The following is a 24,716-nucleotide window of genomic DNA, read 5'->3' on the forward strand; positions in this document are numbered from 1 at the left end:
GAATCATGCCCTGAGACATAGATGCACTGATAATCATGGTCCACAGAGGGAGTATGGAAGATCTTAGCTCTATGATGAACTTCGCAGGCAGAGGATCATTGAAGTGGTTAGAGGGTTTTATTGATGTTATTGTTGTAAGTATATCGGCTTCATCCGGGAGTTTAAAGACATTCCAAGTAACATTATTTTTTGTAGTACAACCAGTATGTGGGGATCTCACCAGGTGGTCCACTGGGAGGCGACTGAGCTGCAAAAGACTTAACAGATGCTGAGAGGTGAGCAAAAGTTCTGATTCAATCCTCCTTGTCATTTTAATGAAATAGGCAGAGAAATCATTGCCGCTTCTCAATAACCCTGGAACTACAAATTGATGGTTAGATTGGCAAATCGATTGTTGTTTGACGATTTTGAATAGTTTTTTGGGTCTGTGTTTGGCATTGTCTGGTTGCACCTTAAAGTTTGAGATGTCCATGATCTCTCAGCAAGCCTTAAATTGCGTCTTTCTCTATTTATCTTGCCACTGAACCAGGGGTTTGAGTGTCTACTGGGTATTCTTGTTAGCTGTTTTGGAGCAATTGTATGAAGTAAATCGGACATGGAATGAATGTAATGTTCAGTAAGATCATTCACATTTGTGATGTTTGTGGAAGGAGGTGGTAAATTGTTGCTGATAGAAGCTAGACCAGATAGATAAATATTTCTCAAGTCTCTAGCCCAATGTCTGTGTTTAAGAGGTTGGCCCTTTCCAGTCAATACCTTTTCCAAGATGAGGAAGGAGATTAGGTAGTGATCTTACCAGTCACAGGGTGTAATGGAATCAAGTAGTATGACATTAACCTTAACGATGATTAGATCAAGGGTGGAGCCTATATAATGAGTTGGGGAACTACATGACTGAGTAAGGTTGAGTTCCGTAAGGAAGGCCTTAAAGGTGTTCAGTATGAGGTCATTAGAGTTGTTCCAGTGAATGTTGAAATCCCCAAGAAGATCTGGTTGGTGTGTTGGTCCGAGTTAGAGGAGATGGTCTCTATTATTTGTTTGATGAAAGGTAGGTTATTGCCCATGGGGTGATAAATTGGGTGGAGTTTACACATAATCTTGTCATTGTTCCAAATTTCAATACCTAAGCATTCACAAGAGGGCACTGTAGACGTTTTTGCATCTTTCACGGTTAGCATGGAGCGGTAAATGTATGCTATGTCACCCCCAACTCTTCCAGTTCTATCCAGTCTGGTGATGTCATAATTGGGTGGAAATAGAATGTTCAGAACGGGTGAGGAGATGTCATTGAGCCACGTTTAACTGACGATTAGGAGGTCATGGTCTTGTGCGAAGATTAAATCAACAATGTCAGATGCGTGTCTTACTACCGAACTGCAGTCAAGAAGCATAGTCCTGAGATGATATTTGGTTACTACTGATTCTTAACGTGTAATGGGGACACTGTAGAAAGTGCCTTTTTTAGACATGGTCGGTCCCACTTTTTTCCCACTAGTACTGATGCCCTTGATTGGAAGTGCACTGTGATGCTGTTAACCATGCCCCAGTGCTCATCCCCTAAAAACGACACATATGTTAATTGTAACCTAATTGGCAAGAACTTTAGCACTCTTGTAAGACCCTGAAAAATTGTACTCTTTGCATTGCTCAACTTGCATCAGAATTCTGACTCTAGTCTAGCAATGAGAGGGGGGCCCCATTGAAAACAGCACAGCACCACTTTAACGCCTACCCTGTGCAGGTGTTAAAAGAATGATGCTGTGAAGGGGCAGAATGTCACAGAGAAATCTTGCAGAAATCATTTTGCAGCCCTTTTTGGGGGGAACACCTACCTTGCATACATTATACCTGACGCAGGTATAATGTGACGCAAGGATTTACAAACTGGAGCAATGGTACCACTGTGCCAGTATGTAAATGTGGCTCTGTGTGGGGGACTGTTTGCTCTGCTGACACTACAGAGGTGCAAGGGGCTTGTAAATAAGCCCCTTAGTGCGTTGGCTGACTGGTATCTTCCAGCCCGCCACCACAGACAGGTTTCTGCCCCCCTTCAAGGGAAAGCCCGTGCTCGGCAGAAGGTGTTTTCATCTCCTCCAGGAGGTGGCTAGCAATTTAGCATATGAAGGCCAGAGACTTCGGAGCCGCTGCTACCTTTGACATGCAACCCTGGCTTACCCTCAGACCTAGAGAATCCTACCTCCTGCCTTGAGGCCCATTTGGCACCAGAGCAGCTGGAAAATTAGGTATTCAGAAGGATTGTTTTGCTCACAGGCTCCCCACCTCCCTAAGGTGGACTACCTAAAGTGAACAGCCAGCGAAGGGTTTCAACACCTTGTTTATGGTGAAATAGGAACATCTGGTTCAGGGTTATGCCCATTCCCCACAGGAAATTGTCATGTAGGGGGCATAGTCGCCCTTGTACTACCCCATTGGTTACTACCCTGTACTCCCAGGCCCACACATTTGACTTCATGGGAACTGAAGAAGGGCAAAGCATCAAGACACTACAAGAACCAAGGACCTGCACAGAAACTGGCACCAAACCCTGCCTTGCTGCTTCCTCCTTAACGATTGCAAAGACCCAACTCGTCCTGCAGCTATGCATCCTCCTCAACACTGGAGGCCTGTCCAGCACTTTGACAACCAACTATCATCTCTCTTTGGGGTGGAGAAGCCATCCCTCTGCATCTGCAAGCACCAACCACATCAAGCCCACTGTAGGAGCACCACTGCAGACGTAGGACTTCATGGCTCTTGGAGGTCAGCCCAGTCTCTCTGCTGCGCTTCGAGATGGTAGACCCTTCAAGAGACCCCCTGCACCAATACCCTGAGTGCCGAGGCACTTGCATCAGCCAAGGCTTGTTTTGCTCCAGCCCAGATCCCACCACCTTGGAAGCCTTCCTGCACATTGAGGGACATCAGGATAAGTGAGACCCATGGTGAGGTCGACCGTGCTATTTTGTTTTCTCCCTTCTGCAGGACGACGGACCGATTGCGAGAGCCTCAAACGAAGTGGCCAGCCAGTCAAGACCCTCTGCACTCGAGCCCCTCAGCCTGGGTCCATGACTACTGACGGCATCCTGTTGACCTAGGGAACCCCACAACTTGGGCCCTCCTTTGGGTTACTCCAGAATTGTCCCCACTGCATCCTTTGTTTCAGGTCCCCATTGACTTTAACAGTGTAGCGCTCAAGGCTACCAACCTGAATTACACATCTCCACCCAGACACACCAGGGCAGGTAAAGTGAAACTGCTGGTGGTACTTTTGACCTTGGCCACCTAGGGCCAGATGTAGCAAAGGATTTGCGCCTCGCAAACGGCGAAAATCGCCGTTTGCGAGGCGCAAATGCCTCTTTGCTATGCAGAAATGCATATTGCGAGTCGGGACCGACTCACAATATGCATTTCAGAATCGCAAATAGGAAGGGGTGTTCCCTTCCTATTTGCGATTCTGAGTGGTATGCAATACCATTTGCGACCGCATATGCGGTCGCAAATGGTGTCGCAGTTACCATCCACTTCAAGTGGATGGTAACCCACTCGCAAATTGGAAGGGGTCCCCATGGGACCCCTTCCACTTTGAGAATGGACCCAAAAATATTTTTTCAGGGTAGGTAGTGGTCCAAGGGACCACTACCCGAAACTAAAGGTTTCGTTTTTTTTTTTTAAAGGAAAACGGGCTACACTTAAAAAAAAAAAAACTGCTTTATTGAAAGCAGTCACGAACATGGAGGTCTGCTGACGACAGCAGGCCTCCATGTTTGCGAGTGCCTATACTCGCTATGGGGCCGCAATTTGCGACCCACCTCATGAATATTGATGAGGTGGGTCATTGCGACCCCATAGCGAGTTGCAGTCGGTGTCTGAGACACCGTACTGCATACCAATTTGCGAGTTGCAAATTGCGAGTCGCATGGACTCGCACTTTGCAACTCGCAAATTTTTTATTTGCTACATCTGGCCCCTAGTACCTTAAGTCCCAAAGGGCACCTCTGAACTCTGCCTTCAAGTACCTGTTTGCTACGTGTGTTTTTTTTTTCCCGAAGGATAACACTATAACCTTTGAGGCACTATTTTTCTATTTGCTTTTAAAATCGATATCACCACTTGCACTGAAATTATTCTAAAAATCTCGGTGTCTAAATTCCTATAAAAATCTGCTTTATTTTTGTAAATTGGTCTTGGATTTCATATTGAGTGTGTGAACCATGTGAGCAACAAATGCTTAACACTACCCTCTGATAAGCCTAAGCTGCTCGAACACACTACCAGAAATAGAGAATTTAGGATTATTAAACTAAGCCCTGTAAACCAATAAGGGATGTGCGGACTTTGTGCATAGTGTGCCCTTACATTGGCACCACCACATAAAAAGCCAGCTTCCCACAGACATGTAGTAGGTTGTACTTGTTCATGGTCCTATAGTTGTGACTGGCTTTTCTGAATGGGTTGGAGGGAATAGTCTGGACTGTGACCAGCGAAGGTGCCAAATCCTTATGTGTAGTGGTATATGATAACAGAAGGGAGTGAATGTCAGCATCAGACAGATGGTCTGAAACGCTATGGAGTCTGGAGATGGGATTCAGATGGTCGAGAACTCCAGTGCACATTCGGTGAATCCTCGTTGATGGATGTCACATGCTCGGAGTAGTTTGGCCTTACCCTAGTGGCTGAATTATACTGATTTGCGTGTGGGGTTCTGTTAACCCAAGATGCCAGGTTAGTAATTCAAAGCTTCTCGAGCTTCGAGGTGATGTATATATCATTCTGGAGATTGGCTTTAACTAGCTGAGGGTCTTGACTAAGTTCAACAAGTCTGTCCTCAGGGAAGGGGGAGGGAATCATCAATACAGATGGAGTTTAATGTGGCCTGGGAACAGAAGACATGTGTGAGCATTCCGGGGTGCAGGCAGTGTTCGGCAAACCTTAAGGGTCGAAGGTGGTAACAGATGTCACAGGGTAAATGAACGGAGGATGAGGGCTAGTAGAAGGTCTACTTGAATTGATGATTGGAAGAGGAGTAGGAAGAAGGCTCCTAGGAGCACCAGCGACGGGCATCACGTAGTGTTGGAGGTCACTGAGAGAAGATTGGAGGTCAAAGTGGTCAAGTGGGTAGCCCATCGGACAGCACATGGGGTAGTAGATGGGGTGCCCTTGACCGTAGGAGATCGATTGGTGACCCTGAATATCCCCAGGTTAAAGCTGTTGACAGTTCTTGAGCTGTGGGTATTAGTCCCCGACCTTCTATGAGCTAAGGGTAGGGGGGGTCTGGTAAGTCTTTAACCACAATCCTTTTTTTTTGCAGAAAAACAGGCATTAGATATGAGAATTTCAGGGTACCATTTGAGAAGTTTATGTTTGAAGTTTTTGGCTGTGTTTTTAGACAGGTTAGGGGAGTTATTTATTCTGGAACGCATTACAGCCCATCTGTGACAAAAAGCAATCACTAGAATGTAAGTTGCTCAACTCCATGATGGTGATTGAAACACTGGTTTAAGGGTTTACGTGTCCTACTGTGAAGCAGCCTACAAGCAATTGTCTAATGGACAGGGAGCTGTAACATACAAGAGAGTGCTGTCAGAAGATTAATAGTGGAGAAAACTGTAGCTCAAACCCTGAAACTCTTCCAGTAAGGCATGATCATGGCTGGCACAGGATAAAACCTACCTTTTTAGGGTGAGCAGAGTCCTGCAATTAGATTAGGGATCAGCCCAGTACCATTAAAAGATGGCCACTCTATAAATGCTCAATAGTTACGCTAGTGAGCATAGAGTCCTTCTTTTCTTTTGTATCTCAGATTGTTGTAAGTCCTATATCCGTTTCACTTCAGGAGAGAGGACCACCATCTTAAGGATGAGGCCTTTCTGTAGAGAAAAGGAAGAGAGGGACCCACAAAATGGAGGGCTGGCTACCGTCCAGAGATGGACTAATTGAAACACAAAAGCCCTGAAAATTATGGGCTCAGTTAAATTAGGCATAATTAAATCAGGTACAACTAAAAGAACACTGAAAAGGGGGCTCCTACGTCAGAGTTAAGAAGCGCTATCGCCAACCACGTAACTTGATGCTCTTGGAATAATGACTTGGAGCCGCCGGTCATCACCAGAGGATGCCACAGGTCTCTGTCCTCCAAGTCGAGGAAAACCCTGAATCAACCACAGTGCGGTGCTGGACGAGGCACTCCTCCAACGAGGCGGGTACCTGGGTGAGCTTGCAAAAAGATGCCAGAGAGAGGACCAAAGGGTGGCCCAAAGTGGGGATGTAGCCCTCGATGGGCAGCCAAAGGTTCAACAGAGTTGCAGCGCGAATGCAGCCCGCAGGATGTCCAAGCAGCTCAGGAGTGGGGGGCAGCGGCCCTGAAAGGCGTGTCTCAGGCACGAGCCAGTCCCTCACTTGTCCAGCCCCAATGCCATATAACAAGAAAGCTGGATTCACCCTCTGGGAAAAAGAACAGCCCTACCAAGGGCAAGTTAAGGGACGTCCGGTTGGTTTAGAATTGGGTTCTAAACCAATTCTGGGAAAGGCAACAGCCATACCAAGGGCAAGTCAAGGGACATCGAGCAGGTCAGCAACCAGAGCAAAGCATGTCAGAGCAGCACTCACCAAGCCTCAGAGTCGTGCTGTAGCAAGATGGCTTCAACTCTGGGTGCCAGGCAGACCGGTGGCAATTATGGGAGGTGGGCAGGTCAGCATCTGGGCGTATCACTAATTATAAAAGCAAATTATCTTTAAAGGTGGAATAGACAAACATGGGGGAAATGAGTTAGAGGGTGTGAATTGAAAATATAACAGACACTATCCAAAGGTGCCAACAAATCAAAATCATTATTTGCAATTCTAATTTTCTTTATCATGTTTGTTAGGCCAAGCAGTGAAGGGGAATAATGGAAATGCACTGCAAGCCAATCTTTCCCTTACAAACCAGAGTTGTCAATCTTGTGAAAATCTTCCATTCTCTGGACAACATATGCATTACATCTCTTGCATCTTCTTCTCTTCCCTCATATGAAGATACTACATGGGAAAATGCTTAAAAGCATATCTTAGATCAATGCAATGCAAGTCTGTGATGTCAAGGTATCCTAAAACACTACTGGCAATATACACTATACACAATATACACTATTTTACAGTCCTATTTTATTCATGGCAGTCTTGCACCTCAAGTAAAGCCTCTACTGACAGTCCTAAACATTTTTGTGAGTGCTCAGAACTGGCGTTTACTTTAAAATGGGAGGGGTACAACATGCGAATACTATTTAATCTCAGAGACCAAAGGTCTACACTAGCAGAATTATTTTTCGTCATTGGGAGGCAGGGGTTGTTTTAGAACTGGCAAGATCTTTGAATAGCATGGAGTTATGTTGTTTGGAATGAAAACATTTCACTGGAGATCCCTGGGGGATTTACATTTTCTTTAGTCACTGACTTACAGCCCTATTCTTGATGACAGGAGAAGAAAAGGGTTTGTAAATATGCTGCTAGACCCCCTCACTGATCTCTTCTGTGTTCTCCCATTTCACCAGTCCTTTATAATTGGGTGGGGGTGGTGAGAGACGCCATTCCCAGATACAGAGGTCCACTGCACGTAAAGTATGGATCAATGGTGATGTTGGTGGAACCCCAAGTGGGAGGTAATTTCAAGGACTGGTGTGAACCAAGGGAGGGAGAAAACTGCAGATGCAGTTGGCTACAGAACTGCATGTCCTAAGAACAGGGCTCCCATAAGGGACTGCCTCTCAGGCAAGTCAAAAGAGGGGCAGATTATCTCTCTGAATGCTGTGCTGCATTGTAAAGAGAGTTCCTAACAGTTGTGTACACCTCTTGGTCAGCAGCACTGCAAGGCCTAGAAGTGTGCCAGAGACACTGACATGCTTCTTCTGTGCTGCATAGCAACAGTGAGTGAAGAACTGCACTGAGGGCAGAACAAAGTCAGAGATATTCTCACCTCCTCCAAATTTCCATCCTACTTCAGGAATCTCCATTTTGACACAAGTAAGCAGTGATAAAAAGAATCCATGGAGTATGGTACAAAAGAATACATTAAAAAGAGTTACAAAAACAACCAGCTCGAGGTTGATCTCTGGATATATGTACAGATTCTACTTCCTAATGACGGTATCAGTGCCTGATTTTCAGAACATTAATCTATCAGTTGTGAGAGGTATAACTGTCTCTTCCTCAACCAACCTATTCTGTGAGAATTTCAGGTGGCTTATAATAAGCTGGTATGGGTGGTGCCAGTACATGTTTATTGTTCCTTATTTGTTCTGCTCCTGTATATTTGTGCTCTTGTAATAACTTTGGTTCTGCAAACTATTATAATGAAGCAGACATTGTTTCCCCATTGTTTGGGTCTATTGCCGCAGAAGGCCTTGAATAAACTTCAGATTTCTCCCTCCTTACAAACCACCTTCATTCCATAATGAATTCAAGCTTAAACAGTATCTAATGCCCATTCCAAGGTACAGTTTAGTTATATAGATTATGTCCTGGCTTCATGAAATGTGTTCAAATTGGATATATTTGATACTTAATTTATACTTAATAAGAATGTATATGGCTTAAAGAAATCTTTTTTATACAAGCTAAACCTGATTTAATCAGCCATTTTATACTTTGGTTTACTCAAGCTGGCAGACCAAACATAAATAATATTTTCACTTGAGAGTCATTTTATCTAAAAAGGAGATTTTATCTAAAAAGTAGAGTGAATAATCAAATCTGAATTTGATGGTGAATTATGTTCCAGTAGTCTTCGAAACATCACCATTCTGCACTCTCAGGTTATCTCTTCATTATTCTGATCATGTAAATATTTAGACTCACTTCACATTAGTTTTTGCTTTCATTGGAAATAGTGTGTCACCTAATTGGTATTGATTGATCCTTACAGATCTACTGGCCACACCACATGAATTTGCCTATATGTTCAACCTACATTATTCTAGGCATAATATATACTAAACTACACAATGACTGGGCCAAACAGTGTTTTAATTTAGCAACAGATTCCAAGAGATATTCATACAGGACTTCCCAAACGAGTGAGTGTCACTGCTAAAATTTAGTGATCAAATATAAAAACAAAAACAGTTATGTTACAGATCAGGTTACGTTACGCATCAGCATCACACTTAACACACTTAACAATCCACCCTAACATGGGCATTTCTTACTCCTCAAATCTCTGGCTTGGTCTTTGGAAAATATCTAGAAATATATTCTACAAATATCTGTGTGTTCTGCTGGTACAGATTAACAATACACTTGAGTGGATAACATTTTGGGTCAAAACCATATTTTGATAAATCAAGTTGCTAAATTGTGGCAACCAAATACCGTTTACAGAAGCAAGCAAAAATGTATACAATCTGTTTCCTGATACACCCGCAATGTTGTTCTAACAAAAAGAAATAAGCTCTACTGAATTGAAAAAAACAATAGTTCCTATTTTGTTCTTTCTTTACACCCTGGGCTTGATTTTGAGTTTGGCAGATGTATTACTTTGTCACAAACGTGATGGTTATCCTGTCCAAATGATGACTGCCCATGCATCTATGACAAGTGCAAAAGTAAGGAGCTAATCAATTTAATGAATAGGATTGGTGTATCAACAAGTTATAATGACATAGTGCTTGTTAGCAGCTCATGCAGTAAAATCTTGTGAATCCGACAGCACACCACTTCCAGGTCACTTTACCAGGAAAGGATTTACAATTGCTGCTCTTGATAATTTGGAAGACAGCTCTTCTTTGTGTGGAACATCCAGCACACATGATACTGCCACAGTGCTTTTTGAAGACCGTACCAATGAATTAGCTGCTGGAAAACAAGCCGTGTCAGCTGTAGGCATAAACAAACAAAGCTGCAAACCAATAACCCAAGTGCCTTGCCAAAGTGTGCAAAATCACTACAAACGATCAATGTGTCCCAGCCTACCAGAAAGTTTCAAAGTGGCTGCGGACATCGATCTTCTTCCACCTGATTCTGCGGTCCGCAAAGCTGGTTTAACTGTATTTATCTTATTGCGTACTCGGTGCAAACTGAAGGATGAAGAAAAGCAAGTGCCTCCGTGGGCTGGAATTCATGCTCTAATCTCCAGAATACTGCCCCACTAAAGAAAGTTGGGTTTTTACAAGTAATACCATCTCCGGTCACAAACTACGCAACAGTATGCACAGCTCTAAAAACCTTCCAAAATGTCTGTGTTCAGCCTGAAGACCAGCCTATCTTGCCAATTGTCTTCGATTAAGGTGTTTTACATATTGTAGCTGCATTTTTATGAGCAATCCAGTAGAATTTGATGATCTTTATCCAATGATGGGCATTTTCCACACAGCAAAAGTTGCATCACGGTGTGCAGGAATTTATGTCAGTGGATGTGGCATAGACAATGCACTTATTGAGGCTGAAATCTTTGGAGGCAAAACTGTTCAGTCAGTATTGAGAGGAACTAGTTATGCTCACTCGTTACAAGGTATGCTCATCATATCTGCGGTTATAGAAACGTGTTGAAATGCTTTTTAGAACAAGAATGACAAATTAGGTTTTGCATATCTTATCTAAGAAATGAACAAGACACAGGGTGCACTTCATTCAAAAGACATAATGCAATGCCAGGCAAGGTTCAAAACACTCCGTCCAAAATCAGAAAACCAAGTTCGTAGTCTTTGTCAAAGAATGTAAAAAAAAACAGAATTTTGCAAGTACTGAGGAAATGTTTTATACTTGATAGCTCTAGTGAAAAACTTGGTACATACTGATTGGGAAGGTGATTGGGAGCTGAATGTGAAGACTGCTGAGTCACTGATTACTGTGTTTCACAAATTCGACTGCATAAACTACCTGACATATCGGTCCTGGTATTTGGAAAGAGTGAAGAAGCTTGAGGTGGAAAAACCATACCTCTACAGAAAATTAATCAAAAAACATTTTGTGGTGAAAGACAGAGGGGAAAGGTTCAATGCTGTGGCTCCAGATATGAAACTGGAACAGACGATCCAGAGATCACAGAAAAGCTCCAAGGGAATTGTTGGTCTGGCATGTAAATGTGAATATGTTGCTCAATGGCAGCTAGTTTACGATGAAGTCCTTTCTATTTGCAAATTCTTTTTCCAGCTATGGCAGATTTTTTAAAGCAATATACCATTACATCTCCTGGACTCTTATGGGTGCTGTGATATATAGGGATTGTAGGTTCATCAAGAACCCTAAGTGCCAACAGCCAATACATGAGCTGCACCTTGAAATGGGTTTTCATTGTATACCAGGCATACAGCAATTCATTTGGTGAAATATAAAGAATGAAAAATAGGTTTCAAGGAAACATTTGTATTTCCAAAATGGGCACAAGATAGGTGTTGAGAAGCAGTGGTTATTTGCACATCTCTGAATTCCGGGGTCCCCATAGTAGCATGCCAATTACAGGGCATTTCTCAAATAGACTTCTTTTTTACACACTGTATTACATTTGGAAGAAAAAAATGTAGAGAAAGACAAGGGACAATAACACTTGTTCTTCTATTCTGTGTTCCCCCAAGTCTCCTGATACAAATGGTACCTCACTTGTGTGGGTAGGAGTAGTGCCCGTGACAGGAAATGCAACATGGACACATCACATTTTTACATTGAAATCTGGCGTGTTTTTTGGAAAATGCCTAGCTGTGGATTTTGGCATCTAGCTCAGCCGGCACCTAGGGAAACCTACAAAACTGTTAATTTTTTTAAACTAGACACCTAGGGGAATCCAGGATGGGGTGACTTGTGGGGCTCTCACAAGGTTCTGGCACCCAGAATCCTTTGCAAACCTCAACATTTGGAAAAAAACACTTTCCCCTCACATTTCGGTGCTGCAAAGTTCTGGAATCTGAGAGGAGCCACAAACCTCCTTACACCCAGCTCTCCCCCAAGTCTCCCGATAAAAATGGTACCTCACTTGAGTTGGTAAGCCTAGTGCCCGCAACAGGAAACACCCCAAAATGCAACATGGACACATCACATTTTTACATTGAAAACTGACGTGTTTTTTGGAAAGTGCCTAGCTGTGGATTTTGGTCTCTAGCTCAGCCGGCACCTAGGAAAACCTACCAAACCTGTGCATTTTTTAAAACTAGACACCTAAGGGAACCCAGGAAGCGGTAACTTGTGGTTCTCTAACCAGGTTCAGTTACCCAGAATCCTTTGCAAACCTCAAATTTTAGCAAAAAAACCCACCTTTTCCTCACATTTTGGTGACAGAAAGTTCTGGAAACTATGAGGAGCCACAAATGTCCATCCAGCTAGCATTCCCCTAAGTCTCCCGATAAAAATTGTACCTCACTTGTGTTGGTAAGCCTAGTGCCTGCGACAGGAAACGCCCCAAAACAGCATGGACACATCACATTTTTACATTGATAACTGACTTGTTTTTTGGAAAGTTCCTGGCTGTGGATTTTAGTCTCTCGTTCATCCGGCAACTAGCAAACCTACCAAACCTGTGCATTTTTTTAAACTAAACACCTAAGGAAACCCAGGATGGGGGAACTTGTGGCGCTGTCATTGGGTTTTGTTACCCAGAATCCGTTGCAAACCTCAATATGTAGCAAAAAAACACTTTTTCCTCATATTTCTGTGATAGAAAGTTCCGGAATCTGAGAGGAGACACAGATTTCCTTCCACCCAGCATTCCCCAAATTCTCCTGATAAAAATGGTACCTCACTTGTGTTGGTAAGCCTAGTGCCCGCTACAGGAAACGTCCCAAAACGCAGCATGGACACATCAAATTTTGACATTGATAACTGACTTGTTTTTTGCAAAGTTCCTAGCTGTGGATTTTGGACTCTAGCTCATTCGGCACCTAGGAAAACCAAGCAAACCTGGACAGTACTGAAAACTAGACACCTAGGGGAACCCAGGGTGGGGTAACTTGTGGCACTCTCACCAGGTTCTGTTACCCAGAATCCTTTGCAAACCTTAAAATGTGGCACAAAACATTTTTATCACATTTCAGTGATAGAACGTTCTGGAATCTGAGAGGAGCCACAAATTTCCTTCCAGCCAGCATTCCCCTAAGTCTCCCAATAAAAATGCGTTTTTGGTCCTGGGCTCAGCAGCCTTCTAGGGAAACCTACCAAACCCAGACATTTCTGAGAAATAGCCACCTGAGGGAGTCCAGGAATGTGTGACTTGTGTGGATGCCCTGGTGTTTTCTTACCCAGAATCCTCACCAAACCTCAAATTTAGCTAAACAAAATCACATTTTCCCCACATTTCTGTGTGGGATCACCGCATCAGCACAAATTTCCTACCACCCAAGGTTTCCCTCAGTCTCCTGATAAAAATGATACCTCACTTGTGTGAGTGGGCCAAGTGCCTGTGGCAGGGAAAAGCCAAAAATATGTTGAAATTGACGGGGAACCAAAGCGGGTCCGAAACGGCAGTTTGAAAAAAAACGTTTTTAGGCTGACAAGTGGGGCACAGTTTTTATCGGTGTAGATGCTACAATGCTGGGTGTTTGGAATTTTGTGTATTCCTGCAGATTCTGGAAGATTTGATCAGAAAAATGTGGGAAAAATGTGTGATTTCAAACAAAGTTGGAGGTTTGCAGGGCATTGGGGGTAAGAAAATGGTGCGGGGTGCATGTGAAGCACACCACCCTGGACTCACACAGATGCTTGGTTTTCAGATGTGTCTAGGTTTGTAGATTTTTCTACATGGCAGCGTCCCAAAGTCCAAAAAGTGTCGCCCTCACCATTCCAATTGGGACGATTTTGAGAGTTAGCCTAGCTCTCATGGCCCAAATGTAAAACCAAAACCCAAAATAATCAAATGTCCTCTTGCTTGCTGTTGGGATAAGATATTGTAGTGTGCAGGGGATAGCTGAAAGATTGTTACCCTCATCAGTTGGGGTGGGGACATAACCATGCCCATACTGGTTAATAGCCAGCACCCAACTATTTTAATTTTATTTTTAATTCCCTGACATCTAGTATGGTTTCTGCCTTCACCCCCGGTGGGAGTGGATCATGGGTTGCCCCATCCACCCACTAGTGGGCAAAACAACTTTGTCCCCATTTATTTGGGGTGGACGTATGGCCATAATCTCACCCTCTTTAAAAAAATAAAAAAAAATACCTGGTGTCTAGTGGGCTTGACCTTACCAAAAAAGTCCGATATGCCTCCAAATGGGACAGAAATGGCCAACAGTAATGTGCCCCCATGGGGAGTGACCCTTGCCCAAGGGGCTGCCCCCCCAAACAAAACACACACACACACCAATACCTGGTGCCTAAGTAGTTTTTGCCCCCCGTTAGGGGCAGACGAGCCAAACAGAAATAGGCCAATCTGCACCCAAGGGGGCAGAAATGACCTAAAATAAATTTGACCCCCATGGGAGCAACCCTTGCCTCAGGGGTCACTCCCTATCTGTAAAAAAAATAATTTAATAAATCCCTGGTGCCTAGTGGGTTCTTCCCCCCTTGGGGGCAGAAACGGCCTAAAATAAATTTGCACCCCAGGGGTGGAGCGACCCTTGACAAAGGGGTCACTCCCTACCTCTAAAAATCTTTTTTTTTAAAATTATCCCTGGTGCCAAGTGGCTTCTGACCCCTCTGGGGGGCAGAAAAAGGCCTCTTAAAAAATTCCCCAGTGGAGAGTGGTCCTTGCCCATTTGCACAAAGTAAACAATATCCCTGGTGTCTAGTGGGCATACCTGCAGCCTGATCGCTATGCGATCGGTCTACAGGAATGCTCAGAAATACATGAAAAGAAAGGAAAAACCTTTCCTTTCATGTCTCTCTGACCTTTCCCACCCACCGATTGGAAGAGAAATGCAAGCATTTCTCTTCCGATCATCCAGCGTGATGGGGCGACCGCTGATGAGGACAGAGCGCAATCACGCACTGACGTCATCAGTCGTCATTGAGGGGGGGTCGGGGTGGAAAGGGAAGCTATTCGCCTTCCATCCCTGCACTGACAGGGTGGGAGGCCCATGGAGGGAGCGCTAGCACTCCCCCCATAGGCTGGTTCCATGACGTAATGGTTACTTCCGTGGTGCAGCAGCCCTGCGCCATCGGACTTAACCATTACAGCAGTGGCCCAGAAGGGGATAAAACAGGAGTGATAAATATGATTTTTTTCATATTCAGATCATAAACATTGTTTGGTGCATACATAAAAGGATTAAAAACCATTATTATTTCTTTCATTTCTATATATGTCTTTTTATAGCTGCCATTTTGGAAAATAGCGGAAGGGTGGCTCTGAGGAGTTATTTTCAGTCTCTATAATACTACTTGACCCGAAAAATCTGTGTTTTGACACTAAAATGAAGTATATAGGTCTCGTGGTTCCTGGAATATTACATCACTGCATCACATCCACCATTCTTAAAAATGTCCTCCAGAGAAATTTGACCTGGATCAGCAGTGTCTACCACAGCTACATTACTTCTCTAATGATCCAAAAACACAAGTCAAAAAAGAAAATCTCTGGACAACAATTATTTTATGGAGGTATATCAGGGGGCAGGGATTATTTACCGGATTAGCTCCAACTTTCTGCTTTGTATTACTCCACAAACCCTGCATACCTCCCCATGTATCTTTATGCCAATTTCTGGTGTTTGCTTGTTCTCTTTATCTAGTATTTTGACGAAAGTTGCATATCTGGCAACTTAAAAAGGAATTTCACCATATGAGGGTGGGTGGGGCCTTGAAGGGGGCTTGGCCTCTTGCCAAAAGCTACCTTAGAGGCACTCACCAAGCCTCACAACCCCTTCCAAAAAAACAAAAAACAAAGGGTTGTTGAGGCTTTTGTATATGTCCTGGGGTGTTTTCACAACTAAATGGACAACCGCTGCTCACAGCCAGAAAAGATGAGCTGCAAAGTGACTTTGAGCAGTGGTTTCCTGATTGTCTTCCCTGCCATTGTGCGATTTCAGCTCCTCTCCGAGCAACCGTGTGAAGGGAGATAAAATTGTGTGACACTCAGTGGCACCATGTGAGATGGCAGGTCTGTCATTGTAAGTTGCAAGCAACAGGTGCCCAATAAGGTGTGGTCCATGTCCCATCTTGTTTCAATTGAGGATGAGAAACTGCCATTTAAAAAATCTCTGCAACAGCATAGTAGTTGTAGAAGGCTGGCCTGGTTTGTAGTGGGTACATTGGGTACTTACACCTTATACCAGTTATCCCTTATTAGTGAAGTAGTAGTGTTCTATCAGCTTAGGCTGATAGAGGTAGCTATATCAGAGCAGCTTAGGTTAAACTAGGAGACATGCAAAGCTCATGCAATACCACTTATAGTTACACAGTACTAATACACAAGTGAAGACAATACTCAGTGTTACCAAAAATAAAGGTAGTTTATTTGGGTGACACAGTACCAAACATATTTTAGAGGCAATACTCCTTCTGGAGGCAAGTATTATAACCAATATATACACTAGACACCAAAATAAGGCAAGTAATTGGTCATAGGATATTGCAAACAATAGGAAATGCTATAGAATGCAATGGGAGAAAATAGGTCCAGGGGCAACACAAACCAAATACTAAGAAAGTGGAATGCGAATCACGAATTCCCCCCTAGACAAGTGTAGCGTGTGCAGAATCGCTGGGAGAGTAAGAATACAGTAAAGGTAAGTAAATTACCCCACCCCAGAGCCCTGAAAAGCAGGAGTAAAGTACTGGAAGTTTCCTTAGGACACACTACACCTTGTGATTGGGATTTTGCAGTAACCAACCAAGTCTGCAAACAACAACTGCTGGATTCCTGGACCTGAAGACCTGCAAAAGGAGGGGACCATGTTCAGAAGTCGAAAGAAGTGCACCTACTAACCCAGAAAAGGGTGCAAAATAAGAGTAAGTACCCAGTTGGACGAAGACTACAGGAATGCACCCTAGGAAGATGCCAGCGGGTTCCTGCATAATGCAAAGGATGCCCCACGACGTGAAGATGGATGCAGACGTGATTTTGTGTTGGAAGTCGCCAACAAGCCTTGGTTACGACAAATGTGTGTTTTGAGTCAAAATGGCTGGGGCCTCAACTGTGTGTGAGGAGGAAGAGGGGACTCTCAGCACTTTAGAGAGCCCTCAGGACGCCAGACAGCACCCACGGGAGTCCCAGGACACGGGGACAAAGGAGGTGCAAAACGTGGTTGGTGTAGCACAACAAAGGAAGGCCCCACACCACCAGAGAACAACTCAGCGAGTTGAGCGTCACAGGATGGAGTGCTGGGGACCTGGGCCAGGCTGTGCATGAAGGAATTTTGCAAAAAGTGCACAGAGGCCTCAGGAGGGGAAGATGACGCAGTACACAGGGGTACTGTCGCTCTGAGGGAAGGCAAGGTCTTACCTCCTCCAAATTGCGTCAGCAGGACCTCAGGACAGTCTATGTCGATGGAGTCCACCCTCTGTGTCCTTAGGAGCATGCTTGCCACTGTGAGAGAAGTCCAAGGGTACTGGTCGTCATCTTAGAAGATGCCTGCGTGAGCAGGGGAGTGACTTTGTCACCCCACGGGAGAGTTCTTCTGCTGCAGGATGAAGATAGGGAGTCCTCAGAGCATGCACACCATGGAAACTGTTGCAGTTGCTGGCTGGAGTTGAAGTTGCAGAAGAAAAGTATCCCTTGTGGATACTTTGTTGCTGGTACAGCGGTTCCTGGAGCAGGCTGCGGTTGATCCGAGGTCAGAGGATGAAGTCGTTTGTGCAGAGGATTCCTGCTGGAAACTTGCATGTAGAATCTGAAGAGAACCCACAGGAGAGACCCTAAATAGCCCTGAGGGAGGATTGGCTACCTTATCAGGTAAGGAGGTATCAGGAGGGGTCTCTGACGTCACCTGCTTGCACTGGCCACTCAGAGCCCTCCAGAGTGCCCCCACACCTTGCAAAGCAAGATGGCTGAAGTCTGGGACACACTGGAGGAGCTTTGGGCACCACCCCTAGGGTGGTGATGGACAGGGGAGTGGTCACTCCCCTTTCCTTTGTTCAGTTTCACGCCAGAGCAGGGGACAAGGGGTTCCTGAATGGGTGTAGGCTGGCTTATGCAAGGAGGGCACCATCTGTGCCCTTCAAAGCATTTCCAAAGGCTGGGGGAGGCTATGCCTCCCCAGCCTGTAACACCTATTTCCAAAGGGAGAGGGTGTAACACCCTGCTCTCAGAGGAAATGCTTTGTTCTGCCTTCCTGGGACTAAGCTGCTCAGACCCCAGGAGGACAAAACCCTGTCTGTGAGGTGGCAGCAGCTGTAGCTGCTGTGCAAGCCTCAGAGGGCTGGTTTGGCAGTACTGGTGGTCCATAGTGGATGCATGGAATTGGCTCCCTAATACCAGATTTGGAATGGGGAGACAATTCCATGATCTTAGACACCTTACATGGCCATATTCAGAGTTACCATTGTGAAGCTACATGTAGGTATTGGCCTATATGAAGTGCACACGTGTAATGGCGTCCCCGCACTCACAAAGTCCCCGGAAATGCCCCTGAACTATGTGTGGGTACCTTTGTTAGTGCAAGGGTGCCCTCACACTTAGTAACTTTGCACCTAACCTTCAGCAAGTGAAGGTTAGAAATACAGGTGACTTAAAATTTGCTTAAGTGCAGTGAAAATGGCAGTGAAATAGTGTGTGCACTATTGCACGCAGGCTGCAATGGCAGGCCTGTGGAAAAGAAATGCTGTAGCCCATAAGGATCTCCTAGAACTCCAATGCCCTGGGTACCTAGGTACCATATACTAGGGACTTATAAGGGGGCTCCAGTGTGCCAATTGAAATTGGTAAATGAAGTCACTAGCCTACAGTGACAAATTTAAAAGCAGAGAGAGCATAAGCACTGAGGTTCTGATCAGCAGAGCCTCAGTGACACAGTCAAGCACTATAAAGACACACACTTTAGGCCATAAACTATGAGCAATGGGGTCCTGACCAGCAGGATCCCAGTGAGACAGGCAAAAACATACTGACATACAGGTAAAAATGGGGGTAACATGCCAAGGAAGATGGTACTTTCCTACAGTAGTCACATCATTTATTGAATTATTTTTACAATCTTTAGACATCGAAAATACCCTGTTGCTGACTCCCCTGACTCCCCTGACTCGGTGCTAACTTTGCAGGTGATCTGAGTTTAACTGTTAGCCATCCGCTTTGGAAGTTAGTATTTGTGAGGTAAGTAACATAACTCTCTGTGTCTGACAAATTATATAATTACAGATTAATGGACTTACAAAAGAAAGGTCCCTGTATGGAGGTCAGTGGCTACCGCGACGTAAGTCAGTTCATATGGTATAAGTTGTTCACGGGCATGCACAATTGGTCCTAAGCATGCACCTGTTTTGTTAGTCTGTAGAACATGCAGCATTAGGGGCATCTTCATAAATCACATAATAATAAATGAGGACGGGAACAAGTGCAGTACTCACTGTAGGAACTTTCTTTTATTGCATACTCCTTAAGGCAAGCATCTGACTCCTTGGGAAGGCGGAGAGCAATGACTTTTTTTTGCAGAGTCACAGATTTTCTTACTAAGAAGGTCTGGAAAGAAATCAGAATGTTAGGTGTGCCCATATACAAAGATGCACACTTCTAAAATTTCACTCACTTTAGTCGAAAAATGAGTACGTCAAAAAAATATATTCATTTCGGAATATAAAATGTTAATCATAATTGATTTTATTTTTAGAGATGGCATAATCAAAGTATGCCAAAACCATGTCAAATTTCAAAGTTGCAATCTTTATAAAAGTAGACTAATATTCCAATTGGCGGGTCCTTGACATTTTAACTATCCAACTAGAGTAAAATGGGGCACATTTTGACTTCTAGTTGGAACTGTCAAAGAGTGAGCAACAATCACAGCCATGAACACCACATTGTGTCCCCCCATCGTTACAAGATGGGGGCAAGACATGAACATATGAAACGTACTCCCAAATCAGAATTATTGTATCCAGGAAAATTGGAAGATATATTTGTGTTGGATTTTTTGAGAACTTGTAGAACATAATAACTATATACTGTACAACTGTATGTGCAAACATTAGTCATAGGTACAGGTCTGGTTAAAACAGTTTATCCTTTCCCATTTAGGAAAGGAGCTATGTATCCATTCTTCCTCTTTGAATTTATTTAAAACAGAGGATTACCTGTCAATGTCAAATCTAAAAAGCCAAGAATACCACTTTTTCTGTTGTTTAACTTGCCAGGAAACATCCAGAACTATCAATGCAAGCCAGAGTTGCATGTCATAAAAATGGATAACAAAAACATTGTCTGAAAAACTATTGTGGCCTAAATATTGTTTACAAAAGATTTGCTCCCCAAAGGGTAGATTTTCTAATATTATCTCCAATGGGATGATATTTAGTTTAAAAAATATTAACATTTCTTTTCCTCACACAATATTTAGGCATGATGGAAAATGTTACTTACCAGTAGACATCTGTTCGTGGCACATAGTGCTGTAGATTCACATGCTGTGCATTAGCTTGCCATCTAGAGCTGGGTTTGGAGTAGTACAACCTGTTTTTGTTAGAAGAAAGATTTTGAGTCACAGGATCGAGTGACTCCTCCTTTTGGTAATACTGCGCATGGGCACCAACTCCTTTATTAGATTGTTTGTCCGCATGCAGGAGAGTGAAGTAGTAAAAAGAGTATAGTAGGATATAAAAGATGTCCATGAAAAGTATTTACACCTATATATATATACATATGTATTTATGTATTAAATTGCAATCTGTACACATTTACTTGGAGGAGGGAGGGCGCATGTGAATCTACAGCACTACATGCCACAGACGACTGTCTAATGGTAAGTAACATTTTCCGTTCAATGGTATGTAGCTGTAGATACAAATGCTGTACATAGACTGTAAAGCAATCCCTCCAGAAAGCGGTGACTATTGTGTTCGAGGTTGTAATAGCTTGAAAAAGTGTTTTAAGTACAGCTTGCCCAACATTTGCCTGTTTTCTGGCAAAGATGCCTACACAATAATGTTTAGTAAAGGTGTATGGTGAAGACCATGTTGCTGCTTTACAAATGGCTGCTATTGGTATACTACCTAGAAAAGCCATAGATGCACATTTTTTCCTAGTGGAATGTGCTCTAGGTGGTACATGCAATTGTCTTTTAGCTTTAGTATAGCAAGTTTGAATGCATTTGACTTTCCATCTTTCTATAGTTGTTTTAGATACTGGGCCTCCTTTATGTGGTAATGAGAAAGACACAAAAAGTTGTTTTGTTTTTCTAAAAAGTTTTGTCCTGTCTATGTAGTACATAAGAGCTCTTTTGACATCTAGAGTATGTAGAGCTCTTTCTGCTACTGATTCTGGTTTTGGGAAGAAAACTGGCAATTCTATTTTTTGATTAATAAGAAATTGTGAAACGACGTTTGGAAGAACTTTTAGATTTGTTCTTAATACATTTCTTTCTTTATGAACCTGGAAGAAGGGTTCTTTTAAAGTTAGTGCCTGGAGTTCACTAACACGCCTAAGAAATGTGATAGCAATTATGAATGGTACTTTTCATGAACGGTATTGTAATTGGCAGGAGTGTAATGGCTCAAATGGTGGAGCCATGAGTCTTGTGAGTACAATGTTTAAGTTCCAAGATGCAGCTGGAGGAATCCTTGGTGGAATTATTCTTTTTAGTCCTTCCATAAATGCTTTGATAACTGGAATTTTAAACAGGGAAATATGTTGTCTATTTTGCAGATATGTGTAGGCTAAATTTGTCTTCTGTAAATGTAATACATATTATACAATGTCTTGTACTGTTGGTTGAAGAGGGTTGATATTTTTTGTTTGACAATAACAAACAAAATGTTTCCATTTTGCTGCATAGCACTGTGTAGTGGTAGGTTTGAGTGCTTGTTTTAGGATATCCATACATTCTTGTGGTAAACGTAAATATCCAAATTCTATGACTTCAGGAACCATACCTCTAGGTTGAGTGATTTGGGATTTGGATGTCTTATGTGTCCCGGTTTTTGTGTGAGAAGATCTGGTCTGTTCGAATGTTTTTGATGAGGAACAACTGAGAGTTCCAGAAGTGTTGTGTACCATGTTTGACAAGCCCAAGTAGGGGCCACTAGGTTCATGTTGAGGGAAGATTGTTTTATCTTCCGTACTAGGAATGGTATGAGTGGGAGGGTGGAAAAGCAAAAGCAAATATCCCTGACCAACTCATCCATGGAGTTTTGCCTTTGGACTGAGGGTGTGGGTACCTGGAGGCAACTTTTTGGCATTTTTTGTTTTGTTTTGTTGTGAACAGATCTATTTGAGATGTTCCCCATTTTGTGAAGTACTTTTGAAGGATTTGTGGGTTGCATTCCCACTCGTGTGTTTGTTGATGCGTCCTGCTAAGCAGGTCTGCTAACTGGTTGTCTGTGCCCAGGAAATATTGTGCCACTATGTGAATATGGTGATGAATGGCCCATTACCACACTGATTGCGCTAGCTGGGTCAGTTGTTGAGATTGTGCCCCCCCTTGTTTCTGAAGATAGTACATGGCAGTCATATTGTCTGTATGTATCAGCACTGTTTTGTTTTGCAATTGTGGTAGGAATGCTTTAATTCCCAAGAATGTTGCTTGCAGTTTGAGGTAATTGATATGAAGAGACCGGTGAGTGTCGGCCCATATTCCCTATTAGGTTGAGGAGATGAGCTCCCCACCCATTGTTTGAGGCATCTGTTGTGAGAGTAACCTGAGGCACAGGATCTACAATGGGCCAGCCTTTTAAAAGGTTTATGGTATTCCACCAATGTGGAGACAGATAAGTCTGTCGGTCCAACAACACTAGATCTTCCATGTGACCCTGTGCCTGAGACCACTGACCAGAGAGACACTGTTGAAAAGGACGCATATGAAGTCTCGCATGAGGCACTAAGGCAATACAAGATGCCATCATTACTAACAGTTTCATCGCAGTTCTTACTGTGTATGTTTGGTTCTGTTTTAATGTTTCAATTAATGTCTGTAAAGCTTGGATCCTGTTTTGGCTGGGCAATGCTATTCCTAATTGTGTATTTAGAATAGCTCCTAGGTATGGTTGTGTTTGCAGAGGTTGAAGGTGAGATTTGAGGTAGTTTAAGGTGAATCCTAGAGAATATAGGAGGCGTATTATAGTTTGAGTATCTTTTTGAAACTGATGGAATGAACTGGCTTTGATGACCCAATTGTCCAGATAAGGGAAAACATCAATTTGTTTTGAGATATGCTGCCACCACTGCTAGGCATTTTGCGAATCCTCTGGGAGCAGAGATGTGACTCCGAAGGGTAACACTTTGAATTAGTAATGTTTTCCTGCCACAACAAATCTTAGGTATTTTCGGTGTGCAGGATGAATGGGAATGTGAAAGTAAACGTCCTTTAGATCTAGGGCTGTCATGAAGTCTCCTATTTGTAATAGAGGAATAACATCCTGAAGAGTGACAATGTGAAAATGTTCTGCTAGAATGCAGTGATTTAAGGGTCTGAGATCTAATATTGGTCTGAGAGAGGGGGTACATTTGGTGGAGTGGAAAGGGGCTCCAGACAATAACCATTTTGGATAATTTGAAGTATCCATTGATCTGTGGTGATTTGAGTCCACTGGGGGTAAAAGAGTTGTAACCTACCCCCTACAGGAGTGATCTGGTTTAGTGTTGCATTTGTTGAGTCATTGTTTAGAGACTGATAAGGAACCTCTAGAGGAAGATGGTTTTGCTCTTCCTTTGTTATTGTTTCCTTCATATGACCCTCTGAAATAACCTCTGGTGTACTGTGAGGTGGATTTAGTTTTACTTCTGGTTGGTTCCTGGAATGATGACCTGAATCCTCTACTAAACCCTGCACGACGAAAATTACTTCCATGTGTGGTGGCTTGCAAAGCTCCCATGGCTCTGGCAGTTTGATGGTCCTTGTTTAATTTTTCATGTGTGGTATCCACTTGTGGACCAAATAAATGCTCCTTATCGAAAGGCATATTTAGAACTGCCTGTTGTACTTCTTGTTTGCAGCGTGACCATCTAAGCCATGCATGACGTCTTATGATGACACTTGTATTAATACTAGAAAGTAGAGCTTGAGCAATGGCAATTTTCTAATGATTAACTGCTTGAGCTGCTACTCTCTTCCCTCCGGCATCTAATTTTTTACTTTCTTTGTCAGGAGGAGGTGTGTCTCCTGTTGATTGGCTATTAGCTCTTTTCCTTGCAGTAGATGCCACAATTGAGTCTGGAGGAATTTGTGTCTTTATATATAGGTGATCAGTGGGTGAAGCTTTATACTTTTTATCAACTCTAGGAGTGATAATCCTTGCTCTAACAGGCTCTTTAAATATTTCATCTGCATGTCTGATCATTCATGGTAACATTGGAAGAAATTGGCTTTCTTTATGTGTTGCACCAAGGGCGTCAAATAAAAAATCTTCCACTATGGGGTCAGTGTACATATTTACATTGTGATATGCTTCTGCTCTTGCTATCACTTGTTGACATGATGTAGAGTTCTCAGGAGGTGAGGGCCAATCTGGGTAAAGATCCGGATCATTTGGTGTAATGGGATCTGGATCATACTCATCTCATGGGTCTTGTTCGTCTAATGTATCCCCTATATCTTGTGACCCCCCAGGTGGTGAACCAGGTGGTGTAAACCCTAAATGAGTAGGAGATGTTGGTGCAGTATGTTATGGAGAGGTAGGTAAAGGTGGAGATGTAGAAGTATGAGAAGAAGTCTTTTCTTTAGCAGTCTTCTTCA

At 43.3% G+C, this 24,716-nt stretch overlaps 1 protein-coding gene across 1 annotated transcript in view; it reads right to left on the reverse strand.

Moving 5' to 3' along the window:
• Positions 1-24,716, reverse strand: part of RIN2 (Ras and Rab interactor 2) — a 708,247-nt gene that overhangs the window by 114,567 nt on the left and 568,964 nt on the right. The window contains exon 9 of the mRNA XM_069234726.1: positions 19,402-19,513. Coding sequence (XP_069090827.1) covers positions 19,402-19,513 — 112 coding nt within the window. The remainder of the gene's footprint in view (positions 1-19,401; positions 19,514-24,716) is intronic.

The sequence above is a fragment of the Pleurodeles waltl genome, chromosome 5 (genome assembly GCF_031143425.1).
Source record: "Pleurodeles waltl isolate 20211129_DDA chromosome 5, aPleWal1.hap1.20221129, whole genome shotgun sequence".
Lineage (NCBI taxonomy): Eukaryota > Metazoa > Chordata > Amphibia > Caudata > Salamandridae > Pleurodeles > Pleurodeles waltl.